Below are 23,403 nucleotides of genomic sequence, written 5' to 3'. Positions count from 1 at the left end.
AACAACCAGCTTAAAAATGTTTTCTGTGATAAAACTGGCATTGCCTTTCCCTCCTCAGGAGAGTACCTGCCCTGCTCTGCAGCACCTGGAGTTCTGGGCTTCAGGTGAGGACATCTGCTACCTGATTTCAGGTTTCTTCACTCAGAGGAACCTCCAAGGATCTGCTTTGATCCTATTGGACATGGACATTAAATTTGGGCCTCAAAATCCGTAACTGGAGACAACCTTTCCAAGCAACATGCAGTGGAGCAGATGGCACTGACAGCCCCATTCCCATTGCAGGCCCCCAGAGAATGGCCGGGGTGCTTGGGCTGTGTGGCTGGGAGCAGAGGAGCTCCTTCCCCCACAGGTACAGCTCAGGTACAGCTCAGGTACACAGGTACAGCTGCAGCACAGCACAGTCTCCAACGCACGAGCTGCTGGGGAGATTGGGAAATAAATCCTGGCAGAGCAGCTGCAGGGATACTCAGTTTAATTTAAGATTGAACACTCACAAGTCCAACTACAAAGTGGTCTCACTTGGGGCATTCTTGTAGCTTTTGCTTTAATCCAGTAAAATTCTAGAGGTCAAATTTCACCCTCAGCAGAAGGATGCCTCAAGATTTCCAGCATTTCTAGTGGAAAAACCCCAGAGCAGAGCCCATTTGCTCTGAGAATCGCATGATGGTTCATTTGGGCTTTTTCTCCTCGACATGTTGCCCATTTTATTAACTTCTGCTTTGCTTTAAAAAGAGGCATCTACCATTCTGCTTCCCTAAAGAAGCTCATGTTATAATTCAAGTGTCAGGACAGATTAAGTTAAATGTGCTGTGTGATTCCCAAAGGAAAACAAACTTCCAAACATCCTCTGTTTGCCTTGTTCCTTGTCATGGATTGCATTAGAGCTGAACATGTAATTCTGTCGCCTAATGTGTTAAAGTTGGCAGGAATTTTACTCTCTGTGCAAGGTGAGAAATTACTGAGCTAACAAAACATTTCGTTTCCCCCTCCTTGCGTTCCTTCTTTATGAGATTCTGAATGTGACATTTTCACAAAAAATCCCTACACTTATTTGTGAAAAATGTATATTAAAACCAAAACACATCAAATGGAAAGAAATCACAGATGGTTTTATTCACAAGCAGCAGAATTAATGGCCTTCCCTACTCTTTATAAATATTGGAAGCAGATGAGTTCATTACTATTTCACTCTAATAAAGAAAACCTGCTTGATTTTGACAAGACATCTACTTATCTAGTGTTTCTACTGAATAGTAAATCTATTTTCTTTGAAAAATAAAAAGTTATCAATAAACAAAGACCTGCCTGGAAAATTTGCCAATCAAAAAAAACCCAAACATCTTCATTTCTGATAGTGCTGAAATGGAATTTGAGGGATTTTGAAAATGTCACTAATTTTCAGACTAGAAAGTTTTGAAATGTTTACTTTGTGGTTGTCTTAAATTTTTACATCTTTCAACAAAGCAAGCAGAAAAGTGAAAACATCTGAAAAGGCTTTTGAAAAGAAAAGAGTCAGCACAAGCTGGATGAAGCTGTGGGCTCCTTTATCTTCCAGAAATCCACACACATGGAGCAGAGTTTATGAGGGTTTTTTTAACCCGGCATTCAAACACTTCCCAGTTCACAATTCTGGCTCCATCATGTTTGCCTGAGCTTCAAAGTGCTGTTGGCAGCTTTTCCTGCACTGGGATAAAACTTCTTACCCAGGGGAAGCAAAAGCTGAGTCATTTTTAACCCCAAACAACATCCACTGATGTGGTCATCTTGTTAGTCATGGAAATCCTGTGTTAGCTCTGTTTGTGCTTCTTTCAACACTTATTAACCAGGGAGCGAGGAGGTTTTATTTTAAACTGCAGAAGATGTTTATCCTCCCTAGGGCCATGACAATCAGTTACATGGCTTATCCATCATTCCAGAGAAAGGAAAGGATTTTGAGAAACTCCCCAGGCAAGTTAATTTTTAAAGCTGTAGGAGGGAGAGGAGAAAAGAAAACAAAACACCACCAAAGCCACCAGCTCACAAAGCCCTAAAGAACCCTCTGGTGACACAGGGACTGCGCCAGCCGCCCCCAGCCCCAGCGCCTGCTGCTCCCCTCAGGCACTGGGAGGATTTCCTTGGAGCAGGAAGGGCCACAAGTCACCTCTCCAGAGAGAAACCACTGCTCCCACGTCTCAAAGTGGGAGAGCTTTGAGAGCTTTTGAGAGTTTTTGCTTTAAACGGAGCAAAAGAAATTAAAAATTTTCCTTAGAAACCAAATTCTGTGAATGATGGATGCAAGCCGGCTCCAGCCCCAGTGCTGGGGGATGAGGGCTCTCCTGGCCAGGCCTGGCAGCACTGCCAGGGTGTGCTGTGCCACAGGACTGAGCCCAGCGCCCGTGGCAGCAGCTGAAGAGATGCTGGAGCAGCACAGCCCCGGCTCTGTGGGCTCCACGCCTGCCTGCTGCCCCAGGCTGGCACGGGCTGGGCCCACTCTGGTTTATGTTTCCCCACGGCACCTCCTCCCCAGGCAGGACATTCAATCAGGTGCCGGTGACAGCTCCCACGGCAGCCACAAGATGCTGCTTCTGAGTTTTTTGTGGAACAAGTGGTACTGCTTTCAAAAGGTTATAAAAACATATGCCTGAAGAGAATGTCGGGAACTTGGGTATTAATCTCCCTTAATTCAAAGAGCACTCAAAATAAGCGAGACAGAAATACTGTCTGGGGTGAGAAGATGCCAGAGGTCAGATTGTGCACCGCTAGCTTGGGTCAAGTTCAGAAGAATAATAATTTAGCCCAAAGAAAAACAATTTTCAGTGTAGTGCAGTGCTAGCCTCCCCCTGGCTGAGCAGCCCGTTTCCCGCAGGGCTGCTGCCCCAGCCACGAGGTGCCAGCCCAGGGTGGCCACGGGCTGAGCTGCCCCCAGCACTGCCAGCACCACTGCTCTGCTGAGGACTGCTCCTGCCAGGCTTCACCCAGTCCTGCCCCAGGAAACACGACTGTTTTCACTGTGCAGCATACCTGTAGAGCAAGACATTTTGGACACATGTTCCGAGGCTTTTTAGATCCAATTTCCAATGAAAAAAGCCCACAAACAAGAGCAAGTTCCCTATGGGAGATCGTGTTGCCACATTTGTATTTCACTCTTCCAATCCAGGTAGTTGTTTCAGTCAGAAAATTAAAACACAAAAGCACACAGATTTATCTGATTAAAACAAGTTTCATTTAACAAATTATATTAAGAATACAGACAGAGTTATCACACAATGAAATTTCCCTTTGTAAAATACAGGAGGGTCATCTAAAATAAATATAAAACATAGTAACATTCATAAGATTAATGCACAGTAAAATCACTTTCAGTAACCCAACCATTTTAGAAAACCACTTTGCAACTGCATAAAAGGTTTCACTCTGCCATTTGTACGATGACATTTAAACCTGTTGCTGTTAGGAAACAATTTCACAACAAATGACCAGAATACCCCAAGTGTTTGGTTTCCCTGTGGTGGATGAACCGAGCAGCACCTCACAGAGCTGGTTCGTGAGCAGAGGAGCAGCCTCTCCCGCCTGCAGCTCAGCCCGGGTGCTGAGGCTGGGCTGCCCGAGCCCCCGGCTGCCCCGCTGCTGCCAGGGGCTCCTGCTCTCGCCAAGGCTCCAAGGCTGAGGTAATCTTGTGGGTGTGCAAGGTGTGCCTGCCCTTTGGGAGCAGCAGGAGCAGCTCTCCAGGCTCCTGGGGCTCCAGGGGCACACCTGGGGAGACAGACCCAGAGTCACCTGGGGAGGTGAGGGCCAGCACAGCACCGGCCGGCTCTGTCCCACTCTCCCTCCTGCCAGGAGGTTCCAGGGCCCCACAGAAGAGGTGCCAAGGCATGCCCTTGCCACTAGCACCTACCTGGCATGTGCAGTGCCCAGGACAGGAGTTCTCCAGGCTCGGCAGCATGGGGTTCAGTCTGGAGAGCTCAGGACACTAAGGGAGCAGTGGTGGGTGGGAACCAAACAAGCCCAATGCTACAGACTACCAACAACCTCCCACTGCACAGAAGGCTCCCAGGAAACCTCAGCAAACACCGTGGGGACACGCAATGACAGTCACAGGAAAAGTCTGACACTGTTTACTCCTATGGAACTACAGATATGAGGTGCTCCCATAAGGGAAGACACCTGCTACAACTATTCACACTTTAATTTTATCACGAAGTTCACACTTTACATCACTTTCTGGACTAACTTCTTGCCTTTCCATGATCAACACAGCAGACAGCACAGCCTGGCCTGGATGGCCACGAGTCACCCCGGCACAAGTGGCTTCTTGCCGTGAGGAATCCAGGAGGCAGCGTGTCACTAGGAATTCACATCAGAAGGCGTATTTTACAGTAAGCAAACCCCTCACTGCTGCTTTTCTGTCTCTGTTGCAGATGTGTAATAATTTGGCAAACTAAATTCTCCATCAGCCACAAGCTTAAACTACCTAGAGACCAGTTTTGTTCTACAAATTCAGGCAAGGTAGCCAAGAACATCTGGTAAAGCTCTGCAAATTCACTTCTGTTGCTTTTCACTAACTCCTCCCCTCCCCTTATGCTCCAGAAGGCTTCTCCACAGCCAGACAACATCCACATCAGACTCCCTGAACATTTCCTGCCTGGGCCAATTCTTCCACAGTCACCTCTTGGACAGGGAAGGAGATGCAGAGATGCTGGTTCTGGCCATGGCATGTGCCAGCATGGAGGACTCACTGTAAGGATGCAAGGACCAGCCTTGCTGCCATGAGTACAAAAGTTACGGAGCAGCCAGTAAAACCTTGCAGTGGAAATGCTGACCTGACACCCCTGGTCTCAGGAAATGAGCAGTGCAATAAAAAAAGCTTCCTCTGATCAGTGGGCTGAGAAGTTGACACAGTCAACCACCCTGCACAGTGTCTCACTGTGCCTTCAAGCACTGGCTCTGAGCCCTCTCCCTTTTGGAATCACCCAGTTTTCCAGCCTGTGGCTAGCAGGGCTGAGAGCTCAGCTGGCTCTCAGCAGGTGCAGCTCTTTTTTCAGAACACCTTCACTATGTTTGCCCCACAGGAACTGCATCTGTCCTGTCTCTGCATTTCAAACAGGCTCTCTCTGCAGCGCCGTGGTGCAGGACCACACCATGGAGAGCAAACTCATCTCTCAAGGTTCTTGGCAGGCGAGTCCTGAAGCAGCTTTGCTGGCCCAGTGTTAGAGAGGGAGAAGTAAGTATACAAATATATCCTGAAGATGTAGATGCCTGTCCCAGCCACGTATCCTGCCAGTGTTTTAAGTATCCAGTGTTTCCTGTAGGTCACTGCAGAGTAAGCTGAGCTTGTTTTCTCCAAGAAGGCTGAGCAAACCCAGCAGTTGGTACAAATACTAAAGCACTGATTCTCTCTTACATAATGGGCTTGAAGCTCTGCACCCACTTTCCCAGACATACCCAGGGAGTGTGGCACAGACTGTGGGGCTCGGTGGCTCTCAGAACCTGCTCCTTGCTGAGCCCCCGCTGCCCTCATGGGAAGAGGAGGGTCCAGGAGGGACTCCTGGCAGCTGTCTCAATCTCCCAGTGGCAGGCACTGCCCTGCAGCTCTGCAGACCGTGCTGTACCCTGTGCTAGTCCGCAGCCCCCATTCCTCCACCATGAACAGCCAGGTCAGCTCTCATCCCAAAGCTATGAGGAACGCACTGCTGCAGATAGCTCCTGCCTACCTGCTGTGACCACTGAGCCACAGGAGAAGCTATAAACGGATGTCACAGAAAACTACAGAACAAATTACAAGCAGAAAAATAGAAAGACAAAAGATGGATGAGATGGGCACAGCACTACGGCATAGAGTGGATTTGAACTTGAAGTGAACCTGAGCCGAATGACCAAGCTGCCATGGTATGTTCATTTGTCGATGTCGGCATCATCAATCTGGCCTTTGTGAAGCCTGGCAGTGAGGTCTGGCTTTTCTTTACTGCAGGATAAATAACAACTAAAAATGGTGGTGTGAGCTCCAAGTAAACGAGCATTTCCAGGGGGTCACCCAAGGGCTCCAGAGCTGGTGCACAGCTTTAACTCTTTTGCCCAAAAACAATGTACATGCTACCAAACTGGCCTCTCTCTCCAACCACATGGCCGCTCTGCAGACGCAGCTCCAGAAAATTATTTACCTGATTGGAAGAAGCTGAAGCAAAGATCTGGACTCAAGTCTGTCCCAAATGTATTTTGTGCTCTTTATCCCAGCAATACAGTGTGGTGCCTTAAAACCAATGAATCTTTGGACAAGAATTATTTTACTTACGCGCAAATAAAAAATATTAGCCGACAGTACAAAAACTGCTGTTAGTTACTGCTCTGTGCAACTAGCAAACGCCAGATCAATCCAAGGGAGTGCAAAGTCGGTCAGGGCACAAGTATGACCCAGGCTGAGAGCAACAGCACTGTTACCATGGCAATTGCATTTCAGTGGGGTCAGGGAATCAGTATTTTACAATACAAAAAGTTGTACATTTTAACTCTTACTCCAAAATTGCCATTGTGCTGCCATGATGTATCTTTGTTCTACAGCAGAGACTTGAAAGAGCAGCACAGAGTCAGATGGGCACTTGTAAATAACTTATTACAGCAATGGACTTTTCCAAGACATGCATTTGGCTTGGGAGCAAGCCTGGTCAGCGATCACAGGGAGGCAGAGGTCAGGGTTTAATGCATCCCACTCTCATCCTGTGCCACGTCAGTGTTCAGTGCTTCCCCATGAATGCCCAGGAAACAGGCACATCTCTTTTGTTTTAGCAGCTAGATGGGAACAGTTAGAGAGCTGTCTCAATGAAAGGCAGGTGATGGCATCCCAGTTGTCAGCAGGTCCACAGGCAGCTTGGCCAGGGTCAGTGGGCCACAGACAGGGTCTGCCAGGGTGTCGCTGCCAGCATCCATCCAGAAGAAACACGGGATGCTTGCTGCCCTAGATCCGTATGGACAGATGGACACTGTGCAAAGCGAAGGTGCTTCATGTCAGGACCTGCGTGCACCTTGGGCACCCTGCCTGCCCTGCCAGTGCCCAGGGAGAGCCAGGGGCCGTGGCTCCTGCAGCCTACAGCAAATCCTGTGACCACAGTTGATCTGAGACTGATCCAGCCACAGCGGAACTTCTGTGCCCAGACCTTGGCAGAGGGCTTGGCATTCACTGCAGCTGAGTTCTGCACTGGACCGAGTGGCGCAGGAGCCTCCTGCTGCAAGGGGTGGAGAGCCCAGCAGCTCCACAGCTGCTCGTGTGGCAGTACCCAGCCGTGCCTTTCATTGTTCCTTTCAGGGATTTCTCGATGCTCCGCAAGCTCCTGGCCATGTTTGCAGGGGTTTGCTACAGCTCTGGATTCTGTGACTGTCCTGCAGCAGGGCTACCAAGTGGGGATGAGCGAGGGGCTGCCTCAGGCTCCCAGTGCTCAGTCCGTACTCACGTGGAGAGGGGTCTGCAGCGGGGCGGGGGGCAGCTGCCGAGGGCAGGGCCGCGGTGCCCGGGCGGAGCGGCGTGTGCAGGGGCGGCGCAGCGCAGGGTGGTGGCGGAGGCCGGACACGGAGCCCGCCGGGTGGTTCCATCGCCGTGTCCGTGTCCCGCTCAGTAGTACGCACGCACAGCCGCTCCGGCCGGGCCCTCAGGACGGCGGGACCGGCGGGCAGCGGGTGGGGCTGGGCGGCAGGCGGGCGGCCGCGCTCTGCTCCGTCCGGAAGCTGTAGTCGTACTGTGGGGCAAAGCAGAGAGAGGGGACCTGGAGCGCTGACCCCCACACGGCACCGCCCGTCCTGCGCCGGGACAGCGTCAGAAGCAGAATGAGAGAAAAACCGGGCCTGACAACTGCCGGGCCAGGCAGAGCCGTGCCAGGTGAACTGCTGGCACCACCTGACCCCACATCAGTGACCTCCCCAGGTAGGGCTCACCCCCTGCCCCGAAACCCCGCATTGACACAAACGTGACCACACTCATCCTGCCCATAAATCAGCTAGTCAGAAACGTTCCCCCTGGCAAGTTTACACAAGCCGCTACCAGAATTAACATTTTTAGTTGGCGAGAGGGTGAAAATCCCTATACACAGATCCCCGTGCACGATGTCACTGCAGGCAGGGGACAGCCCGAGCCGAGGCCATCCCTCGCAGCCCGCAGTGCACTCTAGCAGTGCCATCTCGTGGCACGCTGCGAGCCGCGCCCGCCGGCCCGCGGCCACCTGGCCGCCGCCAGGGCACCCCGGAGAGGCCGCGGGAGCGGCGGCTTTCCCCTGGCAGGCGGGTGGCGAGAGCAGCACCGTGCTGGGGCTGCCGCGGGGCAGCCCACAACCCTGGCACACCCACTGCCACGGCCCCCTACACGGACTCTCCTCCCGCGCATCTCCAGTGTCACATCTGTGGCTCTCGGAATGTCACAAACGCGTCCCCCTGTGCGCTCCTCACAGCCGGACCGGGACACAGGATGTGCTGCCAGCGAGGTGGGGCAACCATCAACCATGCCGGTACCTGGCCCAGGGCCGTGCCCGCTGTGCGGGGGCCGTGCCAGCTGTACCAGGGCTGTGCCAATTCCACCTTTTGGTGCCGGCTCGGGAGGACACCGGGGCGATGCTGAGCCACGGGAATCCCGCTCCTGCCGAGTACACAGGGCCGGCCCCGGCGAGCGATCCCCGGCGAGCGCGAGAGCGGCCGGCAGGGGGCGCCGCGGCTTCGCGGCGGGCCGGGCCGGGCGGGGATGGGGCAGCCCGGGATGTACCGGGAACGTACCGGGGCCGGGCCGGGGATGTACCGGGGATGTACCGGGGATGTACCGGGAATGTACCGGGGATGTACCGGGAACGTACCGGGGCCGGGCCGGGGATGTACCGGGGATGTACCGGGGATGTACCGGGAACGTACCGGGGCCGGGCCGGGGATGTACCGGGGATGTACCGGGAATGTACCGGGGATGTACCGGGAACGTACCGGGGCCGGGCCGGGGATGTACCGGGGATGTACCGGGGATGTACCGGGGATGTACCGGGAATGTACCGGGGATGTACCGGGAACGTACCGGGGCCGGGCCGGGGATGTACCGGGAACGTACCGGGGCCGGGACGGGGATGTACCGGGGATGTACCGGGAATGTACCGGGGATGTACCGGGAACGTACCGGGGCCGGGCCGGGGATGTACCGGGGCCGGGCCGGGGATGTACCGGGGATCTACCGGGAATGTACCGGGGATGTACCGGGAACGTACCGGGGCCGGGCCGGGGATGTGCCGGGGATGTACCGGGGCCGGGCCGGGGATGTGCCGGGGATGTACCGGGAATGTACCGGGGATGTGCCGGGGATGTGCCGGGGGCTGTACCAGAGCCTGTACTGGAGCTGTACCCAGGCTGTACCAGAGCCTCTACTGGGGGTGTGCCTGGGCTGTACCTGGGCAGTACCAAGGGCTGTACCCAGGCTGTACCAGCCTTTACTCCCCGGGGCTGCACCTCCCTGTCGCGATGCTGCAGCCGCTGGCACGCAATAGGCCTCATTTTTCAACACCCAAACGCATAAAGATGTCAGCTCAAACTGTTTACTAATTAACACTTAAAAAGACACAAATTAGATATGCGTGGCTAAGAGCAATTATAATCAAGACGAATCTCTCCAGTCATTGGGGAACTGAGGAAACTCCTAATTGCTGGAACCAATGTTTTAAAATCTGAAATCATGCCAGTTAGCAAATATGTTCATTTAAAGAACATTTCATGTGACTGCACTCAGGAGAATTGACTACAAACATGCAAACAAGGAAAAATATTTCTGTGTAAAATTAAAATTTTAAGCCCTTCTAGATTTACAACTTCTTCATTAAATATATTTGCAAAAAGCAGCCCATGAAAACTTGTAGCAATTCAGTGGTTAAATGAACTGCCTTCCTTATCAGTTTAAAAGGAATGATGAATATTGGATGCTCCTTTTACTAATTAGACTCTCTCTAGACTTTTTACACCACGCCAAGTGCAAATGAAGACAGGGTGCACCCTGCCAGCGGCCAGACCGCTGCCCTCGCTGCCACAGCATCTGCCAGAGCTGTGAACAGTGACAGTGCCACCACCTTTGCTATCACCTGCACCTGCCCAGGTGCCTGCCCAATGACTCTACCCTACCCAGGACAGACAGGGGTAGAAGGACAAATCCCCAGAGCCCTGCTGGGAGACCTGGCAGCAGCACTGGCCGTCCTACATCCACCAAATTAGCCCTGAAGTGACAGCACTGCTTACACCTGCACTTCACCACCTCTTCATAGCCCAGCTCTCTGTGCACTCTAGCCTCGGGCACAGCTGTGCCATCCTGGGGCAACGAGAGCAGTTCAGGTGCAGACCAGGATTTGCATGTATTTCCATCATTTTCCTGACAGGGTAGAGTCCTGAAATTCAGCTGCCTGCAGCTTGGAGGATGGGTGCATACATCTGCAAATGTGGTGACAGAGAACAGTAATTCTTGGAATTCTCTGGGAATATTTTTTGCAAGGCATCTTGCTCCAGGGAGAATGTTCTGGCTGCTTTGGATATCCAGAAGATTTGCTGTAATGGTGCTATTGCTTGCAAGGGAAATAAAGCCATGCCGAAATTCACAATATTTATATGTGTAGCTCTCTATGTGCAGACAAGATGCTTCATCAAGGAATATGGGCTGCATAATCATACTTTTCATTATGCTGGAACGCACCAGCCTGCTACAGAGCAGGAGCTGTGGGAGAGCAGGCAGGTCTTGGCCTCTCCTCCCTGGCCCACCAGTGCTGGTGTCCCCCCACCCCACAGGCCTGCAAGGGCACTGCTGGGCTGTGCAGCCCAGCCCCTCCAGGCAGCCCCCAAGCTGCCAGACCTCTCCCACACCAGGCAGCACACAGAGACGATGCAGAAGCGAATTCAGCACCACACGGATTCCCCTTTGGCCAAAGGGACCATCTGCTCCCTGGCCAGCTTAGGGCAAGAGCACGTGGAAGGGCTGCCAGCCCTGAGCATCCCCTGCTGCCAGGGTCCCTCCTGACAGACACAGGCAGTCCCAAGCAGAGAGGTGGCACGTGTGCCACGTGGCAGACTGCAGTGCCTGAGGCCGTGGGTGCATCTGTCAGCCAGCGCCCATGCAGGCAGCACCTTCAGATCCACAGCTGCAGCCACTGCAGTCCCACAGGGCACCTGCAAAAGCCCTGGCAACTGGGCCTGATCATCTTCTAGCACTCGGACAAAACTTTCAGGCAGAAGAGGGTGGATCTGGGCAACTGGACTCAACTGGAATGAAGAAGTGGAGAAACTCTTGAGGAATGTGGCAGCTTTGCAATGTCATCTTCTCACTCTCTCCCTTGAACCCAGCTAGATGGCATAGGAGGAGGCCTTTGTGACCAATGGTGCCTGAAGAAGCATGTGCTGCTGAGACAAGTTTTTCCTACCCTGAGAGTTCAGATGTGAAGCACCCTTTGCAGAGCAGACAGCTCCTAGGCACTGTGCCACACGTGTGTGTGCCAGAACGCTCCCTCAGAACCACCCCTGGTTTGGTGGTGGCCTCCTCCCTGCGCTCCTCAAACATTCACTCCCACTCAAGTGCAGCCCAGCTCTCCCAGCAACAACTTCCCAGCATCAGCAAACTAAAAGCTCATGAAGATGTTTACCTGACGTTGCTGAGTCAGGTCCATCTGCCTCCCTGACATGCAAGAGGCACCTAAGAGTGTTCTGCCACTACCATGTATTGGTAATACCTGAGAAAGAGAGGCTAACCAAGACAGACATCTGGAAATAAACAGAAGGCCCCACACTTTGCCATTAAATTCACCACCTGAAGTGTCTTCACTCATCACAGATCATAGAAGGCATCCCTGACTCTGGGCTTACTGCTTGACTTTATCCATCCTCTGTGACTTGGGAGAGACAAGAAAAGTATTTTCCATAAGGGAAGGGTTCTTAAAGAGAAGTGAACACAGCCCTTGTGATTTGCTTTTAAGTGCCTGGCAGGCTACTTACCTCCTTTTCGATTTCTGCAAGGGTTTTGATTGTGATACCCAAGAGATCAACCGGCTGCATCTGGCAAGAAAGAAACAAAAATATCAAGTTCAGGGTCAGGGAGGGGGTGTGTGTTTGTTTGTTTGTTGTTTTGTTCTGTTTCAAGTTGGCAAACACTCCACCACTAGAGATTTAGAGGCACCATCTGTAAACACAGGCACAGTCCTGTTCCTCATTCCAGTAGGAGACTGGAACAGCAGACGGTGGCTGGGGCTACCAGCTTCAACACTGCTCTCCCCCAGCACGGCAGCTGACACTCACCTCGTGCTGCTCTGCCACCGCCCCACTGCAGGACGGGTCTCCAGCACTGGCTGCGGCTCTGTGGCTGCAGCACGAGGTGCGAGCAGCACCAGCTGCAGGAAGCCCTGACCAAAGTGACCATATGGTGGCAATGGTGTCTAAAGGATCCGCGGGGAGGATTAGCACGACCTAATCTCTCTGCATTTGTCCTCGCAGCAGGGACTTCAGATTTCTGGGAATAATGGCCCATAAACAACCCTCTCAGAAAGCAAGGGATGTGAAAAACTGCTGTCAGCAGGAAGAAAGCAAAAAGCTGGAGCACTACTGAAAAATCAGACACAGCTGATGGCCCAGTGTTTGCCTTAACAGCTTCCTGTAACTTGATTTTTAAAAAGATGCTGCTTTAGGATCAGATGGATTCGGGAACTAGTAGTGGGATGCTGAATCCTTCAGCTCCGGATCATCAACCTTAACAAGCACTGGTCCAGTGAGAGCCAGAGGTCATTGTGAAGCAGCAGCAGTGTTTCTGCTTGGGGAAGCAGACGTGCCCTGCCCGTGCTGGTGCACGCTCCGCTGGCGTGGCCCTGCTGTGGAGCAGGCACCACCCTCTCCAGCTCACCCACGGCCAAACAGGACCCTGGTGGCAGCTGGTGGCACTGGAGTGCACCATGCCACTACCACTGCCCTGAACTTCTGGAGTGACAACAGGAAGCAGTAAAGCTGCTGGCACTATGCCATCCTCACAGCAGGTAAATGCAGGAGAACTCCACCTCTGCAGCTTTCTTTACAGTCTAAGCTAAGAAAATAGAAATGCTTTCAGCACCAGGAACTCCCATTGCCATTCCTATTTTTGATGGTAATAAACCTTGAAATCTCAGGACAATTCAGTTTTAGCAGCAATCTGGCAAAAGCCTTTCCCATCTAACAGGCAGCTATTGTGACATGCAACCTCAGCCCACCTCAAGCACTGGGTGTGTATTTGGCCCACACTGGCTATGAATTACCCCAGAAGCAGGTAATTTGTCTTGATGTTTTGTGATTGCTCCCCATGAAACGATGGATTTCAGACACTGGGGGAACAACAAAAGCAACTCACCCCTTCAGGAGCGCAGGCAAACTTCTCCGAAATCATGAAAGGCACTCCATCCATTGCTGAAAGGGACAAGACATCACAAGTGACGTTTCCAGCTGCCTTCTGACATGCAACTTCACACATTCCCAGTGACAGATCAAGTAGTCACAGCACTGACACATGACTGATTGCTCCCAAACATTACTGCCAGCCTTTTTCTCCCTCTAAGCTGCCAGTGGTTTCTTTCCATGTAAGACATAGCTGGGTCAATCCCTACCAAGCCAGGAATTCAACAAATTCTTCTTGCTCTATTCATATAGGATTTCACGGCCTCAGTTTTGCATTTTCCAATTTCGTGCACCTGGCAAAGCAGGACAGTATTTGAAACTGGAAGGACACATTTCTATTTATCACCTCCTCACCAAACCTGTTCAGCACTTGAGCAAGAGAATAAGGAACAACTGGTTCAGGGGACTTGTAGCCCCCAAAGCAGTCAACACCACCACCTGTGTACCAGGCAGTAAGCTGCCACCACCTCCGTAGGATGATGACAAATACCTGGGGCCAAGCACCCTCCCTGGCCTGGCTGTTGCTAGTGTAAACTCAACAGTGAACAGTGGCTCAAACACTTGCAAACCACATCTAGAGGATGTAAACCAGTGGAATATGAAGACAGATATGAGGACATGACACCGCCTCATGTCACATGGCCCAGCTTTTTCTGTAGCATAACCTCAATGGTACTCAGAGCACTGTTTACCTTTATACCATCTTGTATATTTGTCCTAGTGCAATGATGTTCAGTGTTTGTGTCTTGCTATCACCATGTCACAGGAAGCCTCCCACAAGATGTGGTAGTACAAGGGAGACACTTAAAACACGTAACAGCCATTTGCACAGAAGACTGAAAAGGGCAGGTCACACTCCAGATACACCCCCTTTATTGCACTTACACCTTTAACATCTGAAGTCTTTAAATTTCAACTCTGAAAGAAATAAAGCTTCAAATTAGAGCAAATTTAAGCCCTGATAGGCCCTCCAGTGATCCTCAAATAGGGTTTTCTTTCAGAAACAATCTGTGCGCACAAACCCGGTGCTCTTCTGTCTGCTTTTTCTAACTTCTACAGCACCACCGAGTTACCATGTCAGTGATTAAACAAGGGTCATTTAAGAATACTCAGCCTTTTACATTTGCTTTGTCTATTTTCAATATAAAACCCCCTCCACGGGAGTAATTTTGTTATCAAAGGTGCTGCGTGGCAGCCACAGAGCAAAGGAAAACAAAAGGAAACAGATGAAAAGCAGCATCACCGAATCCAGGAAGTTTTAAACCTGAAAGACCATCTGCACTTGTTATCGGACAGAAAGCCCCTTTGATCAGCCACACGCCAGCTTTTGTAAAGTAATCTAAAGCCTGAGCTCCGGGGCTGTGGCTGCAGCGTCCCAGCCCCGGCCCCGGCCCTCCTGGCACTCCGCAGCCAGAGCGCGGCAGCAGATAAAAACAGGGTGAGCCAAGGGCTCCGCAGCGCAATTAGCACGCTCCTAAACAAACGAGCTTCCACAGAGCTGTAATTAAGCAGGCCTGTAATTAAGTATATGCCCTTTATCATAACGATCATGCTTAAAAATGGCACGATGCATGGAAGTGTGTTATTAATGCTGCGCTCCCCAAGCGCGGGAGCATGTGTGGAGCTGCCGTGTCAGGCCCGTCACCAGCCTGCTGCTAAAATGCATTAAAGGCAGAAAGCAGAAAACAAGGTGCTCATTCAGCGTCTCCTTTCTCAGCCAGGCACCGGTGTCACGGGGGTTTAAATACCACCAATTCTGGAAACTTCACAGAAACGAAGCCCTGGGCAGCCACTGCCACTGCCTGCCCCAGCACCAGGAGAGGCAGCAGCCCTCACCCCTTTGCCCCGTGGCTGGGTCGGGTTCCAGGAGCCCTCTGGCCACCCAAGGGGCTGCAGGCAGGCAGTGGGGACCCCCAAGACAAGATGCACGGGGAGCAGCGCTCCCTCGAGTCCCTCCCTGGCTGAGCAAACGTCCTGAACAACAGAGATGCTCTGGGGGCAGGACCCTTCTGTGCCCCCCACCTCACCTGTGGGTCCCCTGCTCACAGGATGACACACCCACTGCTGCTGCCCCAGATGGGCTTTTTCACATTCACAAGGACTTCAAGGGTGTGCTCTTCTCCCTCAAAATGGAACAAAATAAAATGGGGCTTCAGAAGGAAAACTGTTTGCAGTGGCTGTTTGCTGTCTCCCAGGATCAGCTCCTTCCTGAGGGTCACAGCTAATTAACTCAGGCACTGCAATTAGTTAAGAGTTGAAAGGAGCCAGCAGCCAAAACAGGACAGTGTTGCCATGCATCCCTGGCAGCAGGAGTGGATGGATGCTGCAGTGAGTGGACATGCCCCTTCATCGGAGCAGGACCACTGGAACTCACCACTGGCTTCCACCTGGTGGCTACTTCTTCACTCTAATTTACCAAGACTTGCTCTCAGGCTCTAGTGGGGAGGACACCAAGGCATGCTCTATAATTCAACTTGCTAGCTTGCTTAGAAATCCTCTCTTTAATCTGTGCAAGTATTGTCACCCTTCTCTGAGCACTCGAGAGATGCTGCCTTCTGTGCTGCAGACTCCGACTAAATCTCAGTTGTCAAATTAGTAATTCATCTTTCTTGAATAACTATATTTTTAGCCAAGCTACCAGATTTAAATAATCAGACCTGCCAATGCTACCCTAATTTAAACATGCTGACGAACTTTCACAGGCAGCATCAGCTAACATAATGAGTTTCTGGATGACAAAGAACTTCAGACGGTAGTTCTCTACACTACCCAGCGTAATAAGCACTTGTTCTTTTCTACAATGTGCACATAAAAGAGAAATCTAAATAATAGTTGCTGTAATTATCTTGAAAAATATGTGGTGATTAATGGTGATTATGAAAATCTGTATAATTGTTCACTAATGCTCCAAAGATCAGATGTTCTCTTGAAGCAACCATCAGTGAAGAACTTGGAAACACAAAAGCTTCCAAGCTGCTGTCCGTGTGAGAGTGGGATCACCGTGTGCCAGCTCAGCCTTCGCCCTCCCGTGACCTCTGCCAGAGGCCCCAGGATGCCCACGATGTGACGCATGTGTCATTGTGGCTGAAAGCACCAAGTTCAACCTGTTATTTATGCAAATAATTAATTACTCCTGTATCCAACTCACAGTTTGTCATGACACATTAATGACTTGATAGACTTCTATGAACTAGTGAGCACAGGACAGCAGAGTGCTTTTATCGTCATTTAATTTAAAAACGATCCTGTGTGAAATTATCTAGTTGTGAGTGATGGAAGCATAAAGAACAGACTCAGCAAAGCTTCTTTTGGATCATTGCTTTATTAATGGTAACGTCAGGGAAATGAAAAATGCTAACATTGTCATATTTAACTCCTGGGTACAGATGAATCGCTGCCTCAGAGCCTGGCAGGCTCCGTTTGCACACTGCAGTGAGCGCTAATTCCTCACACCACGATTGTGGGGATACACAGCCACCAAAGAGTTTATATACCTTAACTCCCAAGGAAATAACAGCTGTTTCTGCATTAAATTCTCACCATAAGCTTTTATAGCTTTGGATTTATTTATTGCTGGTTTTGCACAGCCTTTTACACTTGAATTTTCAATTTCTGATATTAAAAATATTTAAATAAATAAATAAATCCCTCGCAAACTGTTTTCCTGCATGACTGAAAATGAAGAACTGTTAATCCAAACCAACAAAAAGCCCAACACTGAGTACACTACTACCACCTTTAAAATTTAAATGACCTTAGATTTTAGAAAGGCCTTTCTCTAATGCTGCAGAACTGTTCCCATTTTCCCCAGACCTGAATGCTAACAGAGTGTTTATCCTTCACCAAGAAGAGTATCTCATAAACCAGCCTACAGCAACACCATAAAACCAGCAGAGCTCCCCTGCTTAGAGAAAACTTGATTTTCAGCTAAATGGCACCAGAGGACTCCGAAAGCAGATTGAGAATCAGGGCTGGCACGCAGCTCTGGCACAGCAGCACTTGGAGGGGAGCCCTGGTCAGGCTGGAGGGACACAGGAGCCCTGTCTGGTGTGGGCAACAGAGGTGCCCACCAGAAGGGCCACTGAGCCCAGCGGTGGGTGGGCCCCAGCCCACAGGAGCTCTGAAGGCTGCTCCACTGGAGCAGGAAAGCACAGCCACGAGCAGCGTGTGCCCAGCCTGGCGAGGACAAGGGACTGCTGTCTCCAGCAGCAGCACACCCCCGCGTGGGGCTGGGCTGGGGCTCAGCTGAGGTGACCCACAGCAGACAGGACATGCCACGGGGAGCTGGTGGCACAGCATGGTGCCATCCAGGGCAGGCTGCAGCCAGGCCACCTGCCCTTGGTGCCCTTTTGCAGCTCCTGCCAAGCACACAGCCCTGGCTCCCACCCTCTGCTTCCCACCACATGTCCCGGTGTGAGCCCTGCACTCCTGAGCTGTGCACCCGTGCATGGAGGGCAACGCAGGATGCTGCACCCTGAGTACAGGGAAAACCACTCAGATCTATGAAGAAATGTTTTCAAACAGTTTGCAATGCATCCAGAGAAGGGTGTGAGCTTTTCAAACCAACCCAACTCTCCATGATGCTAAGCCTCCTATTCCTGTATTTCTAAACAGAGAGATCTAAACAGCAACCTGAACAGTAAATGTGTGTGTTCTTTGTGCTACAGTGCACCAAGGCCCATATGGAACCACACCGAATCACTGATGGCGAAGCCTCAGGGACAACACCAAAAGCAGCCTTTCCTGACAGCTCCTGCCAAGCAGGCTGCAACAGGGAACCTGCAGCTGTGCCAGCTGTGCTCCCCAGCTGCAGACACCAACTACAACATGCATGTTGTACTGTCACACAAGGAAGTGCAGAGGTGCAGGCAGGGGCACAGGCAGGGACACAGACAGGGCTGCAGGGCTGAGCTCTGCTTGCCCAAGGCACGAGCCCAAGCTCCCGAAAGCCCCAGAGGACCTCATGTGGCTCTGGGGGCAGCAGGGCTGCAGGTCCCACGGCTCCTGGGCAGCAGGAGCTGTCACCAGGGCTGTCGTGGGGCAGCGAGGCAGCAGGGCACAGCCAGCTGGAAATGCCCAGCCTGGTGCCCGGTGCCCCGGCCTGGCCAGGCAGCAGGATGGCAGCAGCACCAAACCACCCAATGACTGCTGCACTGAGTGGGACAGCAGGGGCCTCCTGGGCTGGGGAAGGAGCCTCTGCTTTGGGAAAGGTTTACAGCTTTCCTGTTCCTCTTGAAATGACTTTGATTAAAAAAACAGACCTGGACTAAATTTTCATTTTTGCTAATTTGATTGTCAGCCTTGATTTTCTCTGTTTCCTGCATAGCTCATGACATGGCACAATTAGTTCTTTACTGCTAAGATCAAGCCACAAAAACACTTGAAAAAGTACCCCTGGATTTGATTATTTTCTTTTTTAAATAAAGTGAAGGTTAAGTACTGCATGGTGACGCCTAAGGAGCACCTCAGCACTGTGACTCCATCAGCACCAGAGAACATGGAGAGACTTCAAACAAGCTCTTCAAATTGCAAGTGTTTAGGAGCTCTTGATTTTATTATTTTTTAATAAAATGTCCCCTTTGAAGTCTCTGCACCACACTAAACTTCAAAGATCACACCTTAGCATGTGCTGTTTCCAAGCCACAACCCTTAATTAATTAGAGCAGAGCAGATACAAACCAGGGCACTCGCGTGGGGCAGAGGCTGAGCTGGGAGAGGGCCTGCTTAGAGATGGGGAGGCAAAGGCAATGGAAAGGCAAAGGCAAAGGAAAGGCAAAGGAAAAGCAGAGGCAAAGGCAAAGGCAAAGGAAAGGCAAAGGAAAAGCAGAGGCAAAGGCAAAGGAAAGAAAAGGAAAGGCAAAGGCAAAGGAAAGGAAAGGCAAAGGTAGGTACTCCTCCAGCATCCGCTCACGGCTGTGTGCTGAGGAGAAACCCAGACACTTTTCCATTCCCTTCAGCTCTGGCTGTAATGACAGACTCCTTGGAAGTCATTAAACATGTAATGTCTGTCTGCCACAGTGGCCGGGCAGCGCAGGCTGCAGCAGCACTTGCAAAAAGCATCTCGGGCAGCCCCACAATGGCCACAGTGTTCCCTGGCCGGCAGCTGTAAATTCCTGCTGCTTGATGAGAGAAACATCCACACGGCTTCCAGTGCTGCAGGGCAGGGGCAGGGGGTATTAAATCCACAGGCTGCATATGGTTACAGAGTCTGGCCCCGGAAGCTTTTTCCTCAGCTGAGCCACCTACGGCGTGAGGTGGATTTGTGCCACTGTGGCAGAGCTAGGCTCCCCAGACTCTGGACAGCAGCCAGGGCACTGCCAGGGGCAGCTGCTCACACCTGCAATAATGCTGTGATCCTGCCCAGCAGCACCCCACACTCCCCAGCAGTGCACTGGGTGACCAACCTCTGTCCCACAGGACTCCCAGGGGAGACAATGGTGCACGGTCCTCTCTACATGGTTTTGGTCTAAGAGACTCAAGTTATTTTTAACACACAGCAGCTTTGTGTTTCCAATTAAAGCAGGAGAAAGAAGCTAGGTCAGCTGCCCTGACAGCACCATGCTCTGCATTCTGCAAGCATGCCTGCAAGTTAGTGGAAAGAAACTCATCCCGAGCATGGCCAGGAAGGAAGGGGGGATACCCATCTTCTTTCCTGGAGCTCACTGATGCACAGATACGCTCCCACCCTCCCACGGAGCATTCACCCAGCCAGAAGAGCCTCGACACACACCCAAAGCTAAGGCCTTCAGTGCTGCAGAGCCCTTGACACCGTGGCTGGGGGCTGAAGGCCAGGGGAGGTGCCCTCCTCGTGCCAACAGCCAGGCACAGAGCCACAGCCCCACTGAGCCGAAAGCTCTTCTGCAGGAGGAGATCCACTGTGCCACACAGGATCCACAGCTTCTAATGCGATTTAATTTTTAAGTGCTCAACATCATTACTGGAACCACATATTTCTATCAGGTAAATTTCATTTGCATATGCAAATTATATCTAAATACACTGCACCATTAATATGATCAGTAATTACATAATAATAGTCACCAATCTCTACACACATCAAACTTACAGTTTTGTAGCTATTAAGAAAACTGTGCTTTGTAATTAAGATAATCCTCATTTCCAGATGCTAATTAACTATATAATAATTAGCTTCTTTTGCTAATGCAAATTAAGTATTTTCATCCTTATTGGTAAAAGAATTGCTTATCACTTAAAAAAGAGACAACCTAGAAATAATCCCTCCTCCTCCTTAAGGTGAAAAGGTAACTCCATTTTTATCAGTCTCATTTGTGAATGTAAATTAGCCCTGATTAATCAAATCACAGATTAATGTGCCCATCTTGTAGCACGGCCAGTGCCTGGCATGGCCCGGCCCTCAGAGGATGAGGACTGCTTGTGGCTCCGTGCCAGCCCCACGCCGGGCCCCAGGAGCCGTGCCCGGGCAGGGACAGCGGCGGCAGGTGCGATGGCAGCGCTGCCACACTGCCACGCTGCCAGCCTGCCACGCTGCCACACCGCCAGCCTGCCACACTGCCAGCCTGCCACACTGCCACGCTGCCAGCCTGCCACGCTGCCACACTGCCACGCTGCCAGCCTGCCACGCTGCCACACTGCCACGCTGCCACACTGCTACGCTGCCAGCCTGCCACACTGCCACGCTGCCACACTGCCAGCCAGCCACGCTGCCACACTGCCACGCTGCCACACTGCCACGCTGCCAGCCTGCCACACTGCCACGCTGCCACACTGCCAGCCAGCCACGCTGCCAGCCTACCACACTGCCACGCTGCCACGCTGCCAGCCAGCCACGCTGCCAGCCTACCACACTGCCACGCTGCCACACTGCCACGCTGCCAGCCTGCCACGCTGCCACACTGCCACGCTGCCACACTGCCACGCTGCCAGCCTGCCACACTGCCACGCTGCCACGCTGCCACACTGCCAGCCAGCCACGCTGCCGCGACACGGCCGAGCCCTGGCGCAGCACATTCATCATCCGCTAAACCAATCCACCCACTCCGCACCACCATTTGTCATTAATTATGCTAATCAGCACACCATTACTCTCCGATGACACCACGGCACTTATTAGCCAGTTACGGTTTTCCAAAAGCACAGCTCATTGTGTATGTGAGCGCTGCGCCTGCATTAGCCTACAGGGAAGAAATGTCCAATTATGAAAAGAAAAAATTTGCTATTATCTCCCTCTAACAAACCAATTTAGTAATTATAAAACTCTCTGAACTCAGAAGGATTTGTTAAGAAGAGCTGAGTGATGAAACCAGAGAATTTTCTTTGCAATAACTTTCTGAGTTGGAATTGAAGTGACAACAGAGAATGAGCAGTTTTTATTATCTTAATTACAACTCTCACATCTTCACTTTAGATGATCAAAAAGCAGAATTTATCTAAACACAGGCCCATATTTGGCTCTTCCTTTAACCCATCTGATTTGTTTATTGTAACAGATATGCAGCCAAATGTGTGTAACATGTCACAGACCCCGAGATGGGCCTGGCCAGTTCCCAACATGCAGCTCTGAAGTGTGATGTGACAATGCAGCAGCCACCCTCGCAGAGCCACCCTCGCAGAGCCACCCTCACAGAGCCACCCTTGCAGAACCACCCTTGCAAAGCCACCTTTGCAGAGACACTCTCGCAAAGGCACCCATGTGCCCGAGGCACACACTGGGGTGGCGACACCATCCCACAAGCAGGGACACCACCCCAGGAGTGGGGACACCACCCCAGGAAAGGGGACACCACCCCAGGAAAGGGGACACCGCCCCAGGAGTGGGGACACCACCCCAGGAAAGGGGACACCACCCCAGGAAAGGGGACACTGCCCCAGGAGCGGGGACACCGCCCCGTGCTGACACAGCTAAAGGGATGGAACCAGGTCCTAGAGTCCCTGTAAAACTGGCTTTGTTGGAACATCCAATTCCTCCACAATTCCTATGTTGATTTGCTCACTGCAAGGAGACACCACTAGTTTTAGAAGCTTAATATGTGTTAAGAGCTCATTAATATCATCAGAGTAAATGGGCCTATTAAAACATCTTTAAGCAATATCTGAACAATCTGAACATACATCTCCCTAAACTATATTTAACGACAGTACTTAAGATACATTATATGAAAGTCTTAATGAGACATTAGATAGCATTTTGAAGATTAAAATTAGAGAATCCATATAAAGTCTGTCCACTTAATTTAGCCTTAAGCTACACTGATTAAATACATTACTACCAAATTATTACTTCATTAGAACAAATATTTTTTAATAATTTCTGATTAATGCCATGAGTTGTCTACATATATATTATACAGTCATATCTATATGTACATATAAAAGAATACACAAAACAATTTTCTAATTCAGGAGGAGATGGGAGAAATTCTGAGCTTTCTAATGGCTGACTTAATCACTTATCTTTTTTTTCTATTGAGTTAAAAATATGCACCCTTCATAACAGTCCATTTGTGGTGCCCCCACTTATCCATTAACCATAAGGTCATTTTTTACACATTTGCTGTTCTGCTTTTCAAGGATCAGTGAGCTGCCTTGGGCCTGGCCCCGAGTGGCCCTCTGGCCCTCTGCAGAGGTTGGGGCTGGCGGCAGGGCAGCCCCAAGGCGGGTCCCAGCCCGAGGCTGAGCAGAACGGAGCCTGGGACCCACCAAAACTACCCAGGGCCCGACAGGACCTGTGGCCAGGCCTGCAGCAGCGCCCATGGCACTGTCCCACCTGCTCTGCCCACGGCTGGCACCCACCCTGGGCCCTGCTGCAGCCAGGCCATGGCACACCTCCCCCAAACAACCGAGTCACTGCCAAAACAAACTGCTATGAACTTATTAGCAAGAGCGTTTTGTGTGTGGTTTATTTTGTATAACCAGCTTTTCATTAGATAAATGAAGACAAACAACCTTTACAAATGTTTTCAATTATGAAATGATGCCATTGAGCTATTGGGATGCTGATAATCAGGGAAAACACCAGTGACATCTCCTGCTCAGAGCTGGGACGTGCTGCTG

The 23,403-nt window shown here is 51.1% G+C and overlaps 1 protein-coding gene across 8 annotated transcripts in view; it reads right to left on the bottom strand.

The window, feature by feature from the left end:
- Positions 1-3,179: 3,179 nt before the first annotated feature.
- Positions 3,180-23,403, bottom strand: part of MVB12B (multivesicular body subunit 12B) — a 57,779-nt gene continuing 37,555 nt past the window's right edge. For all 8 annotated transcript variants that reach the window (XM_021543739.3, XM_085556418.1, XM_085556419.1 and 5 more), the window contains 3 exons: positions 13,328-13,383; positions 11,953-12,012; positions 3,180-7,703 (listed from right to left, as the gene is read on the bottom strand). In XM_021543739.3, the coding sequence (XP_021399414.1) occupies positions 7,617-7,703; positions 11,953-12,012; positions 13,328-13,383 (203 nt within the window). In that variant the 3' untranslated portion in view covers positions 3,180-7,616. The remainder of the gene's footprint in view (positions 7,704-11,952; positions 12,013-13,327; positions 13,384-23,403) is intronic.

Source organism: Lonchura striata, chromosome 17 (genome assembly GCF_050655825.1).
Source record: "Lonchura striata isolate lonStrDom1 chromosome 17, ASM5065582v1, whole genome shotgun sequence".
NCBI lineage: Eukaryota > Metazoa > Chordata > Aves > Passeriformes > Estrildidae > Lonchura > Lonchura striata.
The sequence above is the reverse complement of the archived record's forward strand: the minus strand, read 5'-3'. Positions and strand labels throughout refer to the sequence as shown.